Here is a 22,809-nt window from a genome sequence, read left to right on the forward strand (position 1 = left end):
CAGCCCAGGTCTGGGGACATGTATATGCCCGTGACAGAAGCCCTTCACCAGCGCCGAGCCCCGACATACGCAAGGACGCGAGGGCCCGATCATCGCTGCTTGCAGCTTTAATTTATTACTTATATTTATAACTTTATTGCTATTATTCACCTGCATTCTCGCCAACAGCGCTCCCTCTCTCCATTCACTCTCTAGCTCACTCGACCACTGCTTCTCTCTCTCTATCACTGGTGTTCTCTCTCTCTTTCTCTTGTCTTTTTTTAAAATGAGTCGGGAAGCCAACAGCAAAGTCTGACTTACTTTTTTTCAAACGAAAAAAACGTTGCAGTGATGTCGGGTTGCGTTTCTCCAAAAGTTTCAACTTTCCAGCCGCAGTCCGGTGCGGTGCCACAGTGGCCAAAATGCCCGCAGCCGAAACGCACTACCCCCATTCAAATGAATGGGATGACTGGCGTTTTCGCTGCACCGCCTGATTTGACCTGAATAGTGGCCGTAATTGAAATTCATATTGGTGTGAATGTGATAGTTTACCAACCAAACCAGTGGGATTAAAATCAGTTTTTATGACAGTTTTATGAGTGTTGAGTGAATCGGGCTAATCAACTAGCAGCTTTTATTTCCAGCCGGTCTGCGATGATGCATCAGCTAGTTTTGTTCAATTTCCTAGGAAGGATCCCTGATTAACTTTCACACTGCTTCGGAGATAGATTTAATTCGCCTGTAAGCTGCTTGCGTATTTTCCTCACTAACATCGGCAGTAGTTGGTGCTAACGGCTAACTGTGTCAGTGGCTTTGCACTAGCAGCAGTCTAAGTTCCAGCGACCATCTCGCCTTCTCACATGGGTGTAACCTTAGAAACATTTATGATAAAGGTGGCATTGTTTTCTCCTCCAGCATACCAATAGGCGGGCGCTGTGCCATGCGGCTACTATAATACTGAATGCAGCTACTGTGGTAAAAATCACGGGTGCTGGTGTATAAATGAACCGTCTCTTTATGCCAAAAGTTGTACAGAAAGCAAGGGAAGTAAATTTAATAAAGCCCTGGTGGGCGGGAGTGGGTGCACCCGGCTAAAGAGTACCTGCCCGTACAGGACGCTCTAAGAAGTAAAGTGAACAAGCTCGCAAGGAGGCAGGGATCATTTCATTGGTCAACACTTCACCTGGCCTTCTATTGGTTGGGGGATTTTGATAGGGTTGTTGCACAAAAAATCCAAGAGCAGAGGAGAAATCTGAGAGTAGAAGTTCCACAAACGCGCAGTAGCAGCCTGAGTGTGAGAAGAGCTGAAGCTTGGAGCGCAGAAAATCTGTGCAAGCAACATTATATTTGAGTGCAAGCACACAGTTTGAGCAGAAACAGAGCAAATCTAAGTGCAAGCAGAGGCTATTTGAGTGCGAGGGCAGGGTCTTGAGGGACAAATTACAAAATCTGAATGTGAAATCAATAAATTATGCTCTCAAATTGATATACCACGCTGTTGAATAAAGATAGGGAAAAAGCTACATAAACTCGAGGCTTCAAATAGCAAATCCAAAAATCAACAGGTGACATCACGTTGACTCAGTCCATTATTTTATACAGTCTATGCTTAAAAGGCAACCGCTGTGAAACAATCAGAAAATAATGTTTTATATAACTGAATTCACAGCTTTGTTATTGCTAGCGCCACTCGCTCTATTCATTCTCTCTCTCTCTCCTCCCTCTCCCTCCAACTTTGAATGCTGTGTTTACAAACATCAACTGACAAATCCTGCATAGTATACCTTTTTTTAAAAACAAATTCAAGGGAATCTTATTTAAAATGTTAATTTTGCTATTTCTGACTATTAAGACCAATGTTTAGCAGTTGCAATGTCAATGATTTATGATTAAATTACATTGTAATTTCTTGAATGCAGGTGGAAATAAATTACAGACCACAGTGAAGATGGAAGAGGTCAAAGTGGAGGCATCTAAGCCTGTAATGCCCTCTTCAGGTGGTCAAGACACCAAGACAGAAGTTTCAGATTCTCTGACCACGTCGGCCCTGGCTGCACTGCAGAGTGATGTCCAGCCTGTCGGCCATGACTATGTTGAGGAGGTGAGTGCTGATAGAGCTATGCATGGGCTAAAGCCAACCTACACAAATGGGCAGAAATGCATTTAAATATCAAGTATAATATGTGGAACTCATTTCTAGGTCCGAAATGATGAAGGCAAAGTCATCCGCTTCCATTGCAAGCTGTGTGAATGTAGTTTCAATGATCCAAATGCAAAGGAAATGCATCTAAAAGGACGGAGGCATCGTCTGCAATATAAGGTTTGTTACTGACACAAATTTGATATGTGTTAATGGGTTTATCAGATGTCTCAGAGTAGGACATTGATCTTTACCAGTCCAGTTAAGTTATAATTTCTTAGTGATGAATATTTGGGCCTATATCATACACTTGAGACCAAGAGAAGTAGGCCTGTCTCCCTCATGGTGTTGGAGAGCTGCAGAGCTCTGAGGGGAGATTTTTAGGGCCTGAACACAGACTTGTGCGGAGGCCCCATTGTATCTGAAGGAATTATTAGGGCCCGAGCACAAAAGTGCCTGGTGCCCAAATGTCCCTGGCACTGAAAGTGCGAGGAACCTATTGTTTTTGAAGGGATTATTAGGGCCCGAGCACTGACCAGCGCGAAGCCCTATTGTTTCCAAAGGAATTATTAGGGCCCGAGCACCGACCGGTGCGAAGCCCTATTGAAACTGAAGGAGTTATTAGGGCCCGAGCACCGACCGGTGCGAAGCCCTATTGAAACTGAAGGAGTTATTATTATTATTCCTCCGAAACAAACGCATTTTTGAGGGCCTAAACATGCACGATAACTCATGAAAATTTGCACAGATGTCAGGACTGGCGAAAATTTTGATATTTTATGGGTCTCGAAATAAAGCGGGACAAAATGGCTCGACAGCGCCACCTAGAATTGAGCCCCTCGATACAGATTGTCGTAGGAGAACGAAATTCGGTATGCATATGTATCATGACCAGACGCACCAAAAAGTCTCAAGGACACATAGACTAACTCCAACAGGAAGTCGGCCATTTTGTATCAAAGTTGAAATTTTGCACCGATTTTGTCATTTCCAGCCCGCATACTTTAACGAACTCCTCCTAGAGATTTGACCCCAGGACTTTCAAATTCGGTCCGTATCATCTACAGGCATAGGAGATTAAAAGTTGTTAAAACAATTCTCATTAGTCTTTCCTAGGGGGCGTGGCTGGGCGGCGAATTTCGATCCTTCGCCATGAAAAATGAAACGGCTATAACTCCGGCATACATGATCCTAAGAGAGCCAAACCTTTTGTGCTTCATAAGAGTCCCGCCCTGAACGGGTCCATGTGACAATACAGGATATGAGTCATAGCGCCACCTCCTGGCAACAGGAAGTTACATGTTTTACGCTCTGACACCCTGTGGGCAGCACGGTGATCGAATCCAGCTGAAATTTACTGAGAATAGCCTCAAGACCTTGGAGATCTTATATTATGAAGTTGGTGACCCTTCGTCGAAAGGTGTTGCCATGGCGACGCGGCGAATTTCGATGTGACGCCATGAAATTTCAATGCCTTATAACTTGACTCCACGTGGTCTGATCTTTTCCAAATTTCATATGCTTGTTAAGAGTCCCGATCTGAACACATGTTCAGTCTCATATTTAGCGAAAGTCATAGCGCCACCTACTGGCAACAGGAAGTATCATGCGTCGTACTTTGTCTAATTACTCCTAGGAAATTTGGCTGATGCACCTGAAATTAAGTCAGCTAATAAACGAGACCTTGGTGATGCTACATTTGGCAGCTCATGACCCAAAACTGAATGCTGTTACCATGGCGACACATCCTTCGCCATGAAATATGATACTGTTTTTCAGGGAGAAGGGATTGCTCTACAGTCATGAAACTTGACACACATGTCTAGAGTGATGTCAGCTAAAATCCTATGTGGTCGCTTTGAATGGGCGTGGCAAAATGGCTCAACAGCGCCCCCTTTAAAATTTCAAAATTGCAGCCCCGCCTTCCAGATTAACGTAGAAAGATGAAATTCACAGGGCACATGTATAATGTCAACACGCACAAAAAAGCCTCTTAAAGCCTTATTGTAAGTCGAACAGGAAGTCGGCCATCTTGAAAAAAATGGTACATTTTCGCCTTTTCTTGGCCATTTCGCATACCTTGTATTTTAAAGAACTCCTCCTACAGAATCCATCGTAAGGACTTCAAAATCAGTGTGTGTCATCTAGACTAGTGTATGATCATGATGGTTTGGCCGTGGCGTGGCGTTGAGTTTTGATGTTTCGCCATGACAGAGGAAATTGATATAACTTGAGTGTACATGGTTGGATCTGCCTCAAACTTTACACAACAAGTCACTGACAAAAGCCCTTCGACTGAGCGTCACTTCGACATGCGCTGGGGTGCGAGGGCCCGATCATCGCTGCTTGCAGCTTTAATTAGGGCCCGAGCACCGACCGGTGCGAAGCCCTATTGAAACTGAAGGAATTATTATTATTAGGGCCCGAGCACCGACCGGTGCGAAGCCCTATTGAAACTGAAGGAATTATTATTATTATTATTATTCCTCCGAAACAAACGCATTTTTGAGGGCCTAAACATGCACGAAAACTCATGAAAATTTGCACAGATGTCAGGACTGGCGAAAATTTCGATATTTTATGGGTCTCGAAATAAAGCGGGACAAAATGGCTCGACAGCGCCACCTAGAAAGTCAAGAAAATTGAGCCCCTCGATACAGATTGTCGTAGGAGAACGAAATTTGGTATGCATATGTATCATGACCAGACGCACCAAAAAGTCTCAAGGACACATAGCCTAACTCCAACAGGAAGTCGGCCATTTTGTATCAAAGTTGAAATTTTGCACCGATTTTGTCATTTCCAGCCCGCATACTTTAACGAACTCCTCCTAGAGATTTGACCCCAGGACTTTCAAATTCGGTCCGTATCATCTACAGGCATAGGAGATTAAAAGTTGCTAAAACAATTCTCATTAGTCTTTCCTAGGGGGCGTGGCTGGGCGGCGAATTTCGATCCTTCGCCATGAAAAATGAAACGGCTATAACTCCGGCATACATGATCCTAAGAGAGCCAAACCTTTTGTGCTTCATAAGAGTCCCGCCCTGAACGGGTCCATGTGACAATACAGGATATGAGTCATAGCGCCACCTCCTGGCAACAGGAAGTTACATGTTTTACGCTCTGACGCCCTGTGGGCAGCACGGTGATGGAATCCAGCTGAAATTTACTGAGAATAGCCTCAAGACCTTGGAGATCTTATATTATGAAGTTGGTGACCCTTCGTTGAAAGGTGTTGCCATGGCGACGCGGCGAATTTCGATGTGACGCCATGAAATTTCAATGCCTTATAACTTGACTCCTCGTGGTCTGATCTTTTCCAAATTTCATATGCTTGTTAAGAGTCCCAATCTGAACACATGTTCAGTCTCATATTTAGCGAAAGTCATAGCGCCACCTACTGGCAACAGGAAGTATCATGCGTCGTACTTTGTCTAATTACTCCTAGGAAATTTGGCTGATGCACCTGAAATTAAGTCAGCTAATAAACAAGACCTTGGTGATGCTACATTTGGCAGCTCATGACCCAAAACTGAATGCTGTTACCATGGCGACACATCCTTCGCCATGAAATATCATACTGTTTTTCAGGGAGAAGGGATTGCTCTACAGTCATGAAACTTGACACACATGTCTAGAGTGATGTCAGCTAAAATCCTATGTGGTCGCTTTGAATGGGCGTGGCAAAATGGCTCAACAGCGCCTCCTTTAAAATTTCAAAATTGCAGCCCCGCCTTCCAGATTAACGTAGAAAGATGAAATTCACAGGGCACATGTATAATGTCAAGACGCACAAAAAAGTCTGTTGACGCCTTATTGTAAGTTGAACAGGAAGTCGGCCATCTTGAAAAACTGGTCAATTTTCGCCTTTTTTTGGCCATTTCGCATACCTTGTATTTTAAAGAACTCCTCCTACAGATTTCATCGTAAGGACTTAAAAATCAGTGTGTGTCATCTAGACTAGTGTATGATCATGATGGTTTGGCCGTGGCGTGGCGTTGAGTTTTGATGTTTCGCCATGACAGAGGAAATTGATATAACTTGAGTGTACATGGTTGGATCTGCCTCAAACTTTACACAACAAGTCACTGACAAAAGCCCTTCGACTGAGCGTCACTTCGACATGCGCTGGGGTGCGAGGGCCCGATCATCGCTGCTTGCAGCTTTAATTAGGGCCTGAGCCCAAAGGGCGAAGACCCTATTGTTTTTCGAGTGTTTGTTTGTTTCTTATTATTCTTTCTTTCTTGTTACGCCACTTTAACTCTAAATTTGACCCCCTAAACATGCTCAAAAACTCACCAAATTTGGCACGCACATCAGGAATGGTGAAAAATTTGATAAAATGTAAAAATTAAACCCCAAAGTGCCAAAATGTGCTCTCTAGCGCCACCTATGTATCTAAAACGGCCGCCACGGCCCGTAGGAATGTCATAGAGAGATCGAACCAAAACCCAATTATTCGTCTCATCAAGACCTACAAATCATACGCTGACACCCCTGACCTAAATCCAACAGGAAATCCGCAATGTCCATTTCAAAGTATGATTTTTTGCCAATTTTGGACCTTGAATAAACGCTATCTCCTCCTAGGGCGTTAATGGTATCGGCTTCAAACTTGAATACATGACTTATCACACTGTGTTGAGCAAAAGTTATTAAAAACTTTGTAATAACTCGAACGGTTTAGATTTAGTAAGCCCTGAAAGTTGGAGTGCGACATTACACCTTACAATGCAAACCAATGGGGAGGCAAATTCTGGGCATGGACTTTGTGCCAAACTGGGGCATCTGGCGTCTAAACTATGAGTCCCACCACTTTCAAACCTGTATCAATGGATTCGCGACGAAAATTCCTACAAAAAAATGATATTTTTATGTAGGATTTGGCCAAAGTTATGGGATTTATGAGGATTTTTCACAAGAAGATCACTTTAAAATCTTTCCTTCCAACTGTGAGGGAGAGAGAGAGAATGGGAGGGGGGGGATGGGTAAAGTAAACATCTACTGCCTGTGACAGAAGCCCTTGGACTGCACTACACTCCAGTTACTTAATGCTTCTACATATCTGACAGCAGTGTTCAATCCTTACTTTTTTTCAAGGAGTACATGTGCTCCTAAACAACAGAAATTAGGAGCATACATATAACTTTAGGAGCACACTGAAAAATGTTCAAGTAAGAGTTTCTTAAAGAAAACAATTCATTACATACATATTTACAATTGATCACATACATATTTAAACTCTGTGTGCGTGTGTGTGTGTGTGTGTGTATGTAAATCACAATTTGCTGTTTTTAGGGGTGCTTGATTATGGCAAAAAATATAATCACGATCATTTTTTTTCAATATTGAGATCATGATTATTTAACATGATTACTTTTTGACTGTCATCTTCTCCAATTGCTGTTGTTCATACATGCACATATTTTTTCTGACTTGGCTGAGGGGACTATTACATATGTGATCATATATTGTACTAATGATCAAGAAAGACTATAGCTGATATGAGGGAAAAACTCAGGAAGAGGGTGGCAGTAATGCACCCAATATGCTGGTTGCCAACCGTTGTTGCCAACCAAAAAGGCGAGGGTAAAATATTTTTCCTCACTGAGTGGTACATCCTGTCAGCCGAGGGATTTCCTATCTGTGCAGCTGAACACGGTAGTTCTCTACGGACTGTTTAACCGTGATGGTCACGGTGTTTTTTCCGCAGGTTTCACTTCACTCAGCTGGCCGACAGAGCCGCTGATTCTGTCCGCTTTAACCTAAATAACAAATCGGGACTCGGTGCTCCGTTTGGATCTAAACAGAGAGCCAGGGTTAGCTGAGAGGCTAGCAGAGGCTAACTGGTTGTGCTTCTTTCGGTCATGCTGCAGTTAACGCCCCGCTGCTGCCTGTTCTCCGCTTTAACCTAAATAACAAATCGGGACTCGGTGCTCCGTTTGGATCTAAACAGAGAGCCGGGGTTAGCTGAGAGGCTAGCAGAGGCGAACTGGTTGTGCTTCTTTCGGTCATGCTGCAGTTAACGCTCCGCTGCTGCCTGTTTGCTGCCTGTTAGTTGTGTTTACCACGCTTGACTATTTTGTGTTTGTCCCGCTCGGGACTACTGTGTTTGTGCTGCCGTGAGTGAGAAAGTAAACTGATTTGTCGATCTTAAACCAGACAACGTGCGTTACAGACTGCCGTCCGTACGTGCGCTCTCTGTGGACAAAAGAGCCGCTTCTCTCCCTCTCACGATCGCTTTCCCTCCTTCCTCTCTTGCTATTAACACACACACACACACACACAGACACACATATATATACATACATACATACACGCATTCCCCTGCAAGTGTCCAACTCTGTGCAAAGCTGTTTGTGTTTTGTTTGGTAGAATTAGATTTTAGAATAGCTATTTATTGAGTGAAGCATTTGTTAACTTTGTTAATTTTGCTAAGTTTCATAAACACTGTTATATCTTTAAAGAGAAGTTCTTTAGTCATTATTGGTAACATATTGTTAAAAGTGGCTGATTGAAGGAGTCAGAGCTCGAATTCAACCCTTCTTTGTTCACCCTTGAATGATTATCTCTCAGATATTAACATTCTAGGAGAACTCCCATTTATGAGACTACCTTGCTCGGTTACTGGTCCCGGTTTCGGGGTGGTGCTTCGTATCTGTTAGTTCAGATTAATAATTCTGTTAATTGTTATAATTAATTATTATTGATAATTGATAATTATAGCAAATAATTAACTGTGTTCTTCGCAGACCCTACAGTTGGTACCTGAATTATTGATTAAGGTTAACAATATTTTGATTTCATAATTCATAATTGTCTGTGAACAGAGGGGTGGGCTCACAGAGAGACACTGGTTAGTATTGTGTGTCAAAAGACTCTCACACTAATCATCTCCAAACGTTTTCTTGGTTCCCACAAGCTCAACTGACTGCGCCGCGGCCCGACGTGCGCAAGGGCGCGAAGGCCCGTCCAACGCTGCTTGCAGCTTTAATTAGGGCCCGAGCACCTACCGGTGCGAAGCCCTATTGAAACTGAAGGAATTATTATTATTATTATTATTATTCCTCCGAAACAAACGCATTTTTGAGGGCCTAAACATGCACGAAAACTCATGAAAATTTGCACAGATGTCAGGACTGGCGAAAATTTCGATATTTTATGGGTCTCGAAATAAAGCGGGACAAAATGGCTCGACAGCGCCACCTAGAAAGTCAAGAAAATTGAGCCCCTCGATACAGATTGTCGTAGGAGAACGAAATTCGGTATGCATATGTATCATGACCAGACGCACCAAAAAGTCTCAAGGACACATAGCCTAACTCCAACAGGAAGTCGGCCATTTTGTATCAAAGTTGAAATTTTGCACCGATTTTGTCATTTCCAGCCCGCATACTTTAACGAACTCCTCCTAGAGATTTGACCCCAGGACTTTCAAATTCAGTCCGTATCATCTACAGGCATAGGAGATTAAAAGTTGCTAAAACAATTCTCATTAGTCTTTCCTAGGGGGCGTGGCTGGGCGGCGAATTTCGATCCTTCGCCATGAAAAATGAAACGGCTATAACTCCGGCATACATGATCCTAAGAGAGCCAAACCTTTTGTGCTTCATAAGAGTCCCGCCCTGAACGGGTCCATGTGACAATACAGGATATGAGTCATAGCGCCACCTCCTGGCAACAGGAAGTTACATGTTTTACGCTCTGACGCCCTGTGGGCAGCACGGTGATGGAATCCAGCTGAAATTTACTGAGAATAGCCTCAAGACCTTGGAGATCTTATATTATGAAGTTGGTGACCCTTCGTTGAAAGGTGTTGCCATGGCGACGCGGCGAATTTCGATGTGACGCCATGAAATTTCAATGCCTTATAACTTGACTCCACGTGGTCTGATCTTTTCCAAATTTCATATGCTTGTTAAGAGTCCCAATCTGAACACATGTTCAGTCTCATATTTAGCGAAAGTCATAGCGCCACCTACTGGCAACAGGAAGTATCATGCGTCGTACTTTGTCTAATTACTCCTAGGAAATTTGGCTGATGCACCTGAAATTAAGTCAGCTAATAAACAAGACCTTGGTGATGCTACATTTGGCAGCTCATGACCCAAAACTGAATGCTGTTACCATGGCGACACATCCTTCGCCATGAAATATCATACTGTTTTTCAGGGAGAAGGGATTGCTCTACAGTCATGAAACTTGACACACATGTCTAGAGTGATGTCAGCTAAAATCCTATGTGGTCGCTTTGAATGGGCGTGGCAAAATGGCTCAACAGCGCCCCCTTTAAAATTTCAAAATTGCAGCCCCGCCTTCCAGATTAACGTAGAAAGATGAAATTCACAGGGCACATGTATAATGTCAACACGCACAAAAAAGCCTCTTGAAGCCTTATTGTAAGTCGAACAGGAAATCGGCCATCTTGAAAAACTGGTCAATTTTCGCCTTTTTTTGGCCATTTCGCATACCTTGTATTTTAACGCACTCCTCCTACAGATTTCATCGTAAGGACTTCAAAATCAGTGTGTGTCATCTAGAGTAGTGTATGATCATGATGGTTTGGCCGTGGCGTGGCGTTGAGTTTTGATGTTTCGCCATGACAGAGGAAATTGATATAACTTGAGTGTACATGGTTGGATCTGCCTCAAACTTTACACAACAAGTCACTGACAAAAGCCCTTCGACTGAGCGTCACTTCGACATGCGCTGGGGTGCGAGGGCCCGATCATCGCTGCTTGCAGCTTTAATTATTATTATTATTCTTATTATTATTATTATTGCGACTCTTTGACCTCAAATAACTTCTACAAACGTGTACCAAAACTCACCGAAATTGGCGTGCACGTCAGTTCTGGTGCAAATCGCAGATTTTATGCGTCTCGCAAAAAATGCGGGGAAAAATGGCTCGACAGCGCCACCTAGAAAATTAAGAAAAGCGAGCCCCACGATACAGATGGTCGTAGAACAATGAAATTTGGTGTGCTTATATATCATGACCAGACGCACCAAAAACTCTCTTGGAGCCATACCCTAAATCCAACAGGAAGTCGGCCATTTTGGTTCAAAGTTGCGATTTTCAGGCCAATTTTGCCGTTTTTAGCCCGCGTACTTTAACAAACTCCTCCTAGGGATTTGACCTGAGCAACTTGAAATTCGGTCAGTATCATCTACAGACCTGGGAGATGAAAAGTTATCAAAACGGTGAGTTTTCGACATTGTTGAGGGGGTGTGGTCGGGCGGCGAATTTCGATCCTTCGCCGTGAAAATTCAAACAGCCATAACTCCGGCATGCAGGATCCTAAGAGACCCAAACCTTTTGTGCTTGGAAAGAGTCCCGTCCTGAACACATCCATGTGTCAATATTGGATATGAGTCATAGCGCCACCTACTGGCAACAGGAAGTTACATGTTTTACACTTTGACGCTCTGTGGGTGGCACGGTGATGGGATCCACCTCAAATTTACTCAGAATAGCCTAAAGACCTTGGAGATGGTATATTATGAAGTTGGTGACTTTTCGTGGAAAGGTGTTGCCATGACGACGCGGCGAATTTCGATGTCTCGCCATGAAATTTCAAAGCCTTATAACTTGACTCCACATGGTCTGATCTTTTCCAAATTCTATATGCTAGTTAAGAGTCCCGGTCTGAACACATTTTCAGGCCCATATTTAGTGAGAGTCATAGCACCACCTACTGGCAACAGGAAGTATCATGCGTCGTTCTTTGTTGTATTACTCCTAGGAAATTTGGCCGATGCATCTGAAATTGACTCAGCTAAGATGTAAGACCTTGGTGATGCTACATTGGGTAGGTCGTGACCCATGACCAAACGCCGTTGCCATGGCGACACATCCTTCGCCATGAAATACGATGGTGTATTTTAGGGATAAGGGATGGGTCTACAGTCACGAAACTTGGCACACATGTCTGGAGCGACACCAGCTAAAATCCTGGATAGGTCATTTGCATAGACGTGACAATATGGCTCAACAGCGCCCCCTTGAAAATTTCAAAATTGTCGCCCCGCCTTCCAGATGAACCTAGGAAAATGAAATTCGGGAGGCTAATGTATCATGTCAAGACGCACAAAAAAGCCTCTTGGAGCCATATCGTAAGTCCTACAGGAAGTCGGCCATCTTGATAAAAGTGGTCATTTTTCGCGTTTTTTTGACCATTTCGCATACCTTGTATTTTAACGAACTCCTCCTACAGAATTCATGGTAACGACTTCAAAATCAGTGTGTGTCATCTACACTAGTGTGTGATCAAAAGTTATCAAAACATTTACTTAGCATTGAAGCGTGTGGCCGTGGCGTGGCGTTGAGTTTTGATGTTTCGCCATGACAGGCGAAATTGCTATAAGTTTAGTGTAAATGCTGGAGTCTACACCAAACTTTACATGTTTGATAAGACTCCCAGCCTGAACACGTCTAAATACCAATATTCAGTCAGTGATGAAAACTGGCTCCATAGCGCCCCCTACCACATTTCAATGCAGCAGCCCCTGCAGCAGGCAGAGTAGGTGATTGAGGATGTGACGTTAATTTCCCCTTGCACTGTCTGAAAACAGCTCAGGGGTCCGTTTCACAAAGCAGGTTCAACAAACTCTGAGTCTAATCCTGAACTCTGAGTTGATCTACTCTGAGATAGAAAACTCTGAGTTTCCGGTTCCAGAACAGCTGATTTGAGTCAGTTTAATCAACTCGGAGTAGTTTCACCTGGAGTTAAGCGCGTGCACCACAACTATAAAAAGCCAGCATCAATGGAGCCCCGATTCAACCAGTCACCATGGCAACGGGGAAGAGGATGGCTGCGTTTTTCGCCCCCCTAGAACTAGACATCTTAATTCGCTCATACGACGAGTTTGAGCATGTTTTCAGAAAGAAGTGCAACACCGCTGCAGCTGCAAAAGAGAGGGAGACGGCTGCTGCTCGGTCATTGCGTAAGTTTAAATGTAGTCCTTTGTAATCACAATAATATTACAGAGGAAAACTGCTTGATTGGTGGCCTATTAATTTATTTCATTTAGGTCCAAGCGCACTTGGCAGCAGTTTAGGATGAAATTTAAAAACATTGTTCAAACAGGTGAGACCTCGGCATAATCTCATGGGGGTACCTCATATTGATCATGTTTTACATTGTAAAGTAAATATTAAGTGGCTGTTTGACTGTGCAGTTGTTTTATCCCCAACATAATGCTGGTTTCACACACATAAATGTCTTCTCATCTACATCATGTTCTGTTAAATAATTAATCCTATTTAAACTAACACAGACTTCTACTCAGCCAACAGAAAGAAGGCAGATGCCCGTAAAACGGCTGGTGGTCCAGCACCGCCACCTCTAACGGAGGCAGAGGAGCTGGCCCTAAGCCAGAATTTAGGAAGGCCAGTGGCTGGCTCCGACATTGTACAAAAAACTTTTGCAAACCATTTGCAAAGAAACGCAGCGCAACACACAATATCTGCTGGGATGTGAGAGCATGACTACGATTGGTAATGTTGTAAATGTAAAGACGGCTTAGGTTGTGTATGTAGATGATGGACTGTGACGTGAAACGGTACCGCTCAAAAAGATAATGGCTGGAAATGCTAGAACATCTATGCGTGGTCTGATAACCATCTCTCGACGAATATTTAATTCTCTGCGCAGTAATGCTGCACCTTCATCCACGGGATCGTTATCAAAAGGACATGCCATGTTAGTGAAAAAAAGTCGCCACTTACTGTGCCTAATGGACTTCTAATATACTGACTCTGATTTTTTTTTTAATTTATTTATTTTTTTTAATGATTTCTTTAAATGACAGACGGCAGAACTAGGCTACGCCAAAACTCGCCTGCTGCCTGAATGAATGAGGAAATCAAATGGAGTGTGTGGCTCTGAAAGAGGGCGGAGACTGAGAGACAGTCGAGGTTCATTGAGAAAAACCTGGTCCCGACCAGGTTAGATTCATAGAGTCTGTTGCTACGGTAACTGACCGAGAGCTTAAGTTACCCCTCTCTCTGAAACAGGCTAGAGTTATCCCTCTTTCTCTGGTTTGAGTTACCTCCCTTTTTGAAACGGAAAACTCAGAGTTTCCCTCATTTCAGGGTTAACAGACTCTGAGTTTTCACTAAACCTGCTTTGTAAAACGGACCCCAGGTCTGGGGACATCTATATGCCCGTGACAGAAGCCCTTCACCAGCGCCGAGCCCCGACATACGCAAGGACGCGAGGGCCCGATCATCGCTGCTTGCAGCTTTAATTATTATTATTATTATTATTATTATTAGGGCCCGAGCGCTGACCAGCGCGAAGCCCTCTTGTTTCCAAAGGAATTATTATTATTATTATTATTATTATTATTATTATTATTATTATTATTCTTATTATTATTATTATTATTGCGACTCTTTGACCTCAAATAACTTCTACAAACGTGTACCAAAACTCACCGAAATTGGCGTGCGCGTCAGTTCTGGTGAAAATCGCAGATTTTATGCGTCTCGCAAAAAATGCGGGGAAAAATGGCTCGACAGCGCCACCTAGAAAATTAAGAAAAGCGAGCCCCACGATACAGATGGTCGTAGAACAATGAAATTTGGTGTGCTTATATATCATGACCAGACGCACCAAAAAGTCTCTTGGAGCCATACCCTAAATCCAACAGGAAGTCGGCCATTTTGGTTCAAAGTTGCGATTTTCAGGCCAATTTTGCCGTTTTTAGCCCGCGTACTTTAACGAACTCCTCCTAGGGATTTGACCTCAGCAACTTGAAATTCGGTCAGTATCATCTACAGACCTGGGAGATGAAAAGTTATCAAAACGGTGAGTTTTCGACATTGTTGAGGGGGTGTGGTCGGGCGGCGAATTTCGATCCTTCGCCGTGAAAATTCAAACAGCCATAACTCCGGCATGCACGATCCTAAGAGACCCAAACCTTTTGTGCTTGGAAAGAGTCCCGTCCTGAACACATCCATGTGTCAATATTGGATATGAGTCATAGCGCCACCTACTGGCAACAGGAAGTTACATGTTTTACACTTTGACGCTCTGTGGGTGGCACGGTGATGGGATCCACCTCAAATTTACTCAGAATAGCCTAAAGACCTTGGAGATGGTATATTATGAAGTTGGTGACTTTTCGTGGAAAGGTGTTGCCATGACGACGCGGCGAATTTCGATGTCTCGCCATGAAATTTCAAAGCCTTATAACTTGACTCCACATGGTCTGATCTTTTCCAAATTTCATATGCTTGTTAAGAGTCCCGGTCTGAACACATTGTCAGGCCCATATTTAGTGAGAGTCATAGCGCCACCTACTGGCAACAGGAAGTATCATGCGTCGTTCTTTGTTGTATTACTCCTAGGAAATTTGGCCGATGCATCTGAAATTGACTCAGCTAAGATGTAAGACCTTGGTGATGCTACATTGGGTAGGTCATGACCCATGACCAAACGCCGTTGCCATGGCGACACATCCTTCGCCATGAAATACGATGCTGTATTTTAGGGATAAGGGATGGGTCTACAGTCACGAAACTTGGCACACATGTCTGGAGCGACACCAGCTAAAATCCTGGATAGGTCATTTGCATAGACGTGACAATATGGCTCAACAGCGCCCCCTTGAAAATTTCAAAATTGTAGCCCCGCCTTCCAGATGAACCTAGGAAAATGAAATTCGGGAGGCTAATGTATCATGTCAAGACGCACAAAAAAGCCTCTTGGAGCCATATCGTAAGTCCTACAGGAAGTCGGCCATCTTGATAAAAGTGGTAATTTTTCGCGTTTTTTTGACCATTTGGCATACCTTGTATTTTAACGAACTCCTCCTACAGAATTCATGGTAACGACTTCAAAATCAGTGTGTGTCATCTACACTAGTGTGTGATCAAAAGTTATCAAAACATTTACTTAGCATTGAAGCGTGTGGCCGTGGCGTGGCGTTGAGTTTTGATGTTTCGCCATGACAGGCGAAATTGCTATAAGTTTAGTGTAAATGCTGGAGTCTACACCAAACTTTACATGTTTGATAAGACTCCCAGCCTGAACACGTCTAAATACCAATATTCAGTCAGTGATGAAAACTGGCTCCATAGCGCCCCCTACCACATTTCAATGCAGCAGCCCCTGCAGCAGGCAGAGTAGGTGATTGAGGATGTGACGTTAATTTCCCCTTGCACTGTCTGAAAACAGCTCAGGGGTCCGTTTCACAAAGCAGGTTCAACAAACTCTGAGTCTAATCCTGAACTCTGAGTTGATCTACTCTGAGATAGAAAACTCTGAGTTTCCGGTTCCAGAACAGCTGATTTGAGTCAGTTTAATCAACTCGGAGTAGTTTCACCTGGAGTTAAGCGCGTGCACCACAACTATAAAAAGCCAGCATCAATGGAGCCCCGATTCAACCAGTCACCATGGCAACGGGGAAGAGGATGGCTGCGTTTTTCGCCCCCCTAGAACTAGACATCTTAATTCGCTCATACGACGAGTTTGAGCATGTTTTCAGAAAGAAGTGCAACACCGCTGCAGCTACAAAAGAGAGGGAGACGGCTGCTGCTCGGTCATTGCGTAAGTTTAAATGTAGTCCTTTGTGATCACAATAATATTACAGAGGAAAACTGCTTGAATGGTGGCCTATTAATTTATTTCATTTAGGTCCAAGCGCACTTGGCAGCAGTTTAGGATGAAATATAAAAACATTGTTCAAACAGGTGAGACCTCGGCATAATCTCATGGGGGAACCTCATTTTGATCATGTTTTACATTGTAAAGTAAATATTAAGTGGCTGTTTGACTGAGCAGTTGTTTTATCCCCAACATAATGCTGGTTTCACACACATAAATGTCTTCTCATCTACATCATGTTCTGTTAAATAATTAATCCTATTTAAACTAACACAGACTTCTACTCAGCCAACAGAAAGAAGGCAGATGTCCGTAAAACGGGTGGTGGTCCAGCACCGCCACCTCTAACGGACAGAGGAGCTGGCCATAAGCCAGAATTTAGGAAGGCCAGTGGCTGGCTCCGACATTGTACAAAAAACTTTTGCAAACCATTTGCAAAGAAACGCAGCGCAACACACAATATCTGCTGGGATGTGAGAGCATGACTACGATTGGTAATGTTGCAAATGTAAAGACGGCTTAGGTTGTGTATGTAGATGATGGACTGTGACGTGAAACGGTACCGCTCAAAAAGATAATGGCTGGAAATGCTAGAACATCTATGCGTGGTCTGATAACCATCTCTCGACGAATATTTAATTCTCTGCGCAGTAATGCTGCACCTTCATCCACGGGATCGTTATCAAAAGGACATGCCATGTTAGTGAAAAAAAGTCGCCACTTACTGTGCCTAATGGACTTCTAATATACTGACTCTGATTTTTTTTTTAATTTATTTATTTTTTTTAATGATTTCTTTAAATGACAGACGGCAGAACTAGGCTACGCCAAAACTCGCCTGCTGCCTGAATGAATGAGGAAATCAAATGGAGTGTGTGGCTCTGAAAGAGGGCGGAGACTGAGAGAAAGTCGAGGTTCATTGAGAAAAACCTGGTCCCGACCAGGTTAGATTCATAGAGTCTGTTGCTACGGTAACTGACCGAGAGCTTAAGTTATCTCTCTCTCTGAAACAGGCTAGAGTTATCCCTCTTTCTCTGGTTTGAGTTACCTCCCTTTTTGAAACGGAAAACTCAGAGTTTCCCTCATTTCAGGGTTAACAGACTCTGAGTTTTCACTAAACCTGCTTTGTAAAACGGACCCCAGGTCTGGGGACATCTATATGCCCGTGACAGAAGCCCTTCACCAGCGCCGAGCCCCGACATACGCAAGGACGCGAGGGCCCGATCATCGCTGCTTGCAGCTTTAATTCTTATTATTATTATTATTATTGCGACTCTTTGACCTCAAATAACTTCTACAAACGTGTACCAAAACTCACCGAAATTGGCGTGCGCGTCAGTTCTGGTGAAAATTGCAGATTTTATGCGTCTCGCAAAAAATGCGGGGAAAAATGGCTCGACAGCGCCACCTAGAAAATTAAGAAAAGCGAGCCCCACGATACAGATGGTCGTAGAACAATGAAATTTGGTGTGCTTATATATCATGACCAGACGCACCAAAAACTCTCTTGGAGCCATACCCTAAATCCAACAGGAAGTCGGCCATTTTGGTTCAAAGTTGCGATTTTCAGGCCAATTTTGCCGTTTTTAGCCCGCGTACTTTAACGAACTCCTCCTAGGGATTTGACCTGAGCAACTTGAAATTCGGTCAGTATCATCTACAGACCTGGGAGATGAAAAGTTATCAAAACGGTGAGTTTTCGACATTGTTGAGGGGGTGTGGTCGGGCGGCGAATTTCGATCCTTCGCCGTGAAAATTCAAACAGCCATAACTCCGGCATGCAGGATCCTAAGAGACCCAAACCTTTTGTGCTTGGAAAGAGTCCCGTCCTGAACACATCCATGTGTCAATATTGGATATGAGTCATAGCGCCACCTACTGGCAACAGGAAGTTACATGTTTTACACTTTGACGCTCTGTGGGTGGCACGGTGATGGGATCCACCTCAAATTTACTCAGAATAGCCTAAAGACCTTGGAGATGGTATATTATGAAGTTGGTGACTTTTCGTCGAAAGGTGTTGCCATGACGACGCGGCGAATTTCGATGTCTCGCCATGAAATTTCAAAGCTTTATAACTTGACTCCACATGGTCTGATCTTTTCCAAATTTCATATGCTTGTTAAGAGTCCCGGTCTGAACACATTTTCAGGCCCATATTTAGTGAGAGTCATAGCGCCACCTACTGGCAACAGGAAGTATCATGCGTCGTTCTTTGTTGTATTACTCCTAGGAAATTTGGCCGATGCATCTGAAATTGACTCAGCTAAGATGTAAGACCTTGGTGATGCTACATTGGGTAGGTCATGACCCATGACCAAACGCCGTTGCCATGGCGACACATCCTTCGCCATGAAATACGATGGTGTATTTTAGGGATAAGGGATGGGTCTACAGTCACGAAACTTGGCACACATGTCTGGAGCAACACCAGCTAAAATCCTGGATAGGTCATTTGCATAGACGTGACAATATGGCTCAACAGCGCCCCCTTGAAAATTTCAAAATTGTAGCCCCGCCTTCCAGATGAACCTAGGAAAATGAAATTCGGGAGGCTAATGTATCATGTCAAGACGCACAAAAAAGCCTCTTGGAGCCATATCGTAAGTCCTACAGGAAGTCGGCCATCTTGATAAAAGTGGTCATTTTTCGCGTTTTTTTGACCATTTCGCATACCTTGTATTTTAACGAACTCCTCCTACAGAATTCATGGTAACGACTTCAAAATCAGTGTGTGTCATCTACACTAGTGTGTGATCAAAAGTTATCAAAACATTTACTTAGCATTGAAGCGTGTGGCCGTGGCGTGGCGTTGAGTTTTGATGTTTCGCCATGACAGGCGAAATTGCTATAAGTTTAGTGTAAATGCTGGAGTCTACACCAAACTTTACATGTTTGATAAGACTCCCAGCCTGAACACGTCTAAATACCAATATTCAGTCAGTGATGAAAACTGGCTCCATAGCGCCCCCTACCACATTTCAATGCAGCAGCCCCTGCAGCAGGCAGAGTAGGTGATTGAGGATGTGACGTTAATTTCCCCTTGCACTGTCTGAAAACAGCCCAGGTCTGGGGACATCTATATGCCCGTGACAGAAGCCCTTCACCAGCTCCGAGCCCCCACATACGCAAGGACGCGAGGGCCCGATCATCGCTGCTTGCAGCTTTAATTGTTATTATAATCATCATCATCATCATCATCATCATCCCCCCACGCCATTGCATCTTTGAGGGGCATGCTCTTAAAATTCGGTGGTTTCATTGCTCTCATCATTCTGGTCATAAAACATTTTTTTTTTTTAATTTTTTCGCTAGACAGGAAGCCAGCCATTTTGAACTTTGTGCATCAATTTTCATCTTACGAACACTTGTTTGAGGCCTTTAGGATGTGTGAAAACAAATGAAACTTTGCATGTATGGTCGAAAAAATAAATGCTTCAATTATTATCAAAATTGGGCTTGGGCGTAGCTTGTTGGCTTTACAGCACCCATAATTACTTTTAGCATTTTCGAGGTGCTAGCGGTGCTTGAAAACTCCTGAAATTTTGCACATGCATCAGAAGTATTGCAACTTTATATTGGTGTGGTAAAGTGGCTCAAGGGTGCCCCCCAGAAATTTTCAAAGTCAATGCCTCCGCCTTTAATTTTGACATAGATTTACGAAATTTGGTAGGCAGACGTACCATCCCCGGACCTAACAAAAAACAAAACAAACAAAAAAAAACCCTCTTGAAGGCATCCAGGAAGTCAGCCATTTTGGATCTATTGTGCTTCTTTTTTTTCGCAAAGTGAAGCCATTGACAGACGTTGTATGTTAACAAACTCCTCCTACCAGATTTAACCCGAGTGACTTCAAATTTGGTAGGTTACGTCTAAAGACCTTTGCAATACTAAATTGTGAAGCTTTTTATACTTAATGGAACACCCTCGGCGTGGTGTGCCACTGAATTTTGCCCCGCCCCATGGGGGGCCTTTTACTAGTTATTCTAGTTGGAATTTCTCTATGATCATTTTTAGTTTTTTTCCTCCTAGATTTATCCTCCCAGTTCACATTAAAATCACCCATAAGTAATAATTCTTTGAGATTGCACTCAAGAAGACACTTTCAAGTGATCATAGAAAGTGATCATAGAAAGTTTCATCTGCAGAAGGGGGCCTATAGACACCTATGATAAGATATTCGTTGGGATAACATTATTTTTATCCCAACATATTCTAACATGTTACCCAAATTGTAACCACACGTTCACACGTTGTTTGTTTCAACTATGTTTCAGTCAGACAGAGAAAGTCCAGATTTGAGTCAGACACAAGATGAGTTAGCTGATTGCTCTTTGTAGTGATGCCTCTGATGTTAAAATGTCCACCGAATAGCCCCCTCGGTTTCAGTTTCTGTTCCCATAAGACTTTTGCATGATTGACAGTTTGGAAGGTTTTGAATAACCTCTGCCTCCTCACTGCAGGGTTTTGACACACAGTGGTGTCAGCAGCAGGTTTTGCGAGAGAGACACAATTTCAAATTTGGTAGGTTACATTTAAAGACCTTTGCAATGCTAAATTGAGAAGCTTTTTGTATTTCAGTGAATTTTGTCCAAAATATGTTTGGGGCATTAAACAGGAAGTTGTTGTAACTCCACTTTAAATGTCCAATCTCCCCCAAATTTCTCATGTTTGATAAGAGTCCGGGCCTGAACATATCTACATGTCAATATTTAGTCATAATCATAGCGCCACCTACTGACAACAGGAAATCAGCCTTATGTGACAAACATCATCTGATTTACATGAAATTTACATGTTGTGGTCTACACATGATATACAGCGAAATGACATCTAATTAGTGGGTGTTTTCTGGCACCACATAGTGGACACAGGAAGTGATAGTTATCTCCGACATGCAATGTCCAATATTCATGGAAATGTATATCCATGTCAGTTGCCTTCTAGTAAATGTGTTGGTGCATTAACATTTCACTTATGTAATATTGTCTGTGGGCAAAAGGGAGTGAAGCCTAAATGACACATAGTTCATCAAATGTAGACACAATTTCCAATGTCATCTCCAGCACCAGGTACTGCACACCCGAAATGATATTTTACCCATTCAAACAGTGCCCAATAACCCTGAATATTCAGAGCTGCATCAACAGACCTATAGTAGTGATACCAGAGCTGCCGCTCCCTCTGACAGGCGCGAGATATGAGGGCATGTTCATTGCTGCTTGCAGCTTTAATCATTTCTATGTTGAGTTGTTTTTTTTTTTTTGCTTTGTTTTTTTTTACATATTTCGTAGAAGAAGGTGAACCCAGATCTACAGGTGGAGGTAAAACCCAGCATCCGAGCTAGGAAGATTCAGGAAGAGAAGATGAGAAAGCAGATGCAGAAAGAGGAGTACTGGAGAAGAAGAGAGGAAGAGGAGCGCTGGAGAATGGAGATGCGGTATGGTCATGGTCACTTCCTATCAATGGTTGTTGAGGAGAGACACAGTATAGAAGTTATGATGTATCCACACCCTCTTGGGCTAGAAATTGAAATACTGCCTAAGAAGCAGGTACACTTCAGAAAGGGAAAATGCCATGGCTGTTAAACCTAAACTACGATTCTAAAAAGGTTAAGAACAACCTGTATGTAGAGATGGGTGAAAATTAAAGGAAAAAACGGAATAAATGTTGTATGTAATAAATGTAGATGGTTCCATACAAGGCACAAGGGGTTACTGAATGTTTTGAGAATATCATGAATCACATAATTTCAACCCAGTTGAACGCCTGGGAGCAACACGAATTAACAGAATTCTCCAAAACCATAATCAAAATATTCTAGAAGTGCAAAGTCGAAAGACAACTTGACCAACTTTGGACTCTTGAAGAAGTTTTGACTCTCATCCAAAAGGCCTCCTCAGTTCGAATTAAGTGGCCTTCAAAAAACACAAAGAGCTGTCCCATTAAACAGTCAGAAAAGTTGTCCCTCTGCATTAGCGTCCATGCTATGCTACCAGACTTGTCTCATTCAAATGAATAACGGACTGCGATTTTTCAAACAGTTCTAATGTTGGTCTGAACGAAGCCTCCAGT

General features: G+C 43.1%; 1 protein-coding gene across 1 annotated transcript in view; it reads left to right on the forward strand.

Annotated features, from left to right (window-relative positions):
• Positions 1 to 22,809, forward strand: part of LOC137189871 (zinc finger RNA-binding protein-like) — a gene marked incomplete at its 5' end in the record, with an annotated part of 117,096 nt that overhangs the window by 47,241 nt on the left and 47,046 nt on the right. The window contains 3 exons of the mRNA XM_067599982.1: positions 1,899 to 2,080; positions 2,180 to 2,299; positions 22,029 to 22,174. Of these exons, the coding sequence (XP_067456083.1) occupies positions 1,899 to 2,080; positions 2,180 to 2,299; positions 22,029 to 22,174 (448 nt within the window). The remainder of the gene's footprint in view (positions 1 to 1,898; positions 2,081 to 2,179; positions 2,300 to 22,028; positions 22,175 to 22,809) is intronic.

This window comes from Thunnus thynnus, chromosome 2, assembly GCF_963924715.1.
Source record: "Thunnus thynnus chromosome 2, fThuThy2.1, whole genome shotgun sequence".
NCBI classification, from domain to species: Eukaryota; Metazoa; Chordata; class Actinopteri; order Scombriformes; family Scombridae; genus Thunnus; species Thunnus thynnus.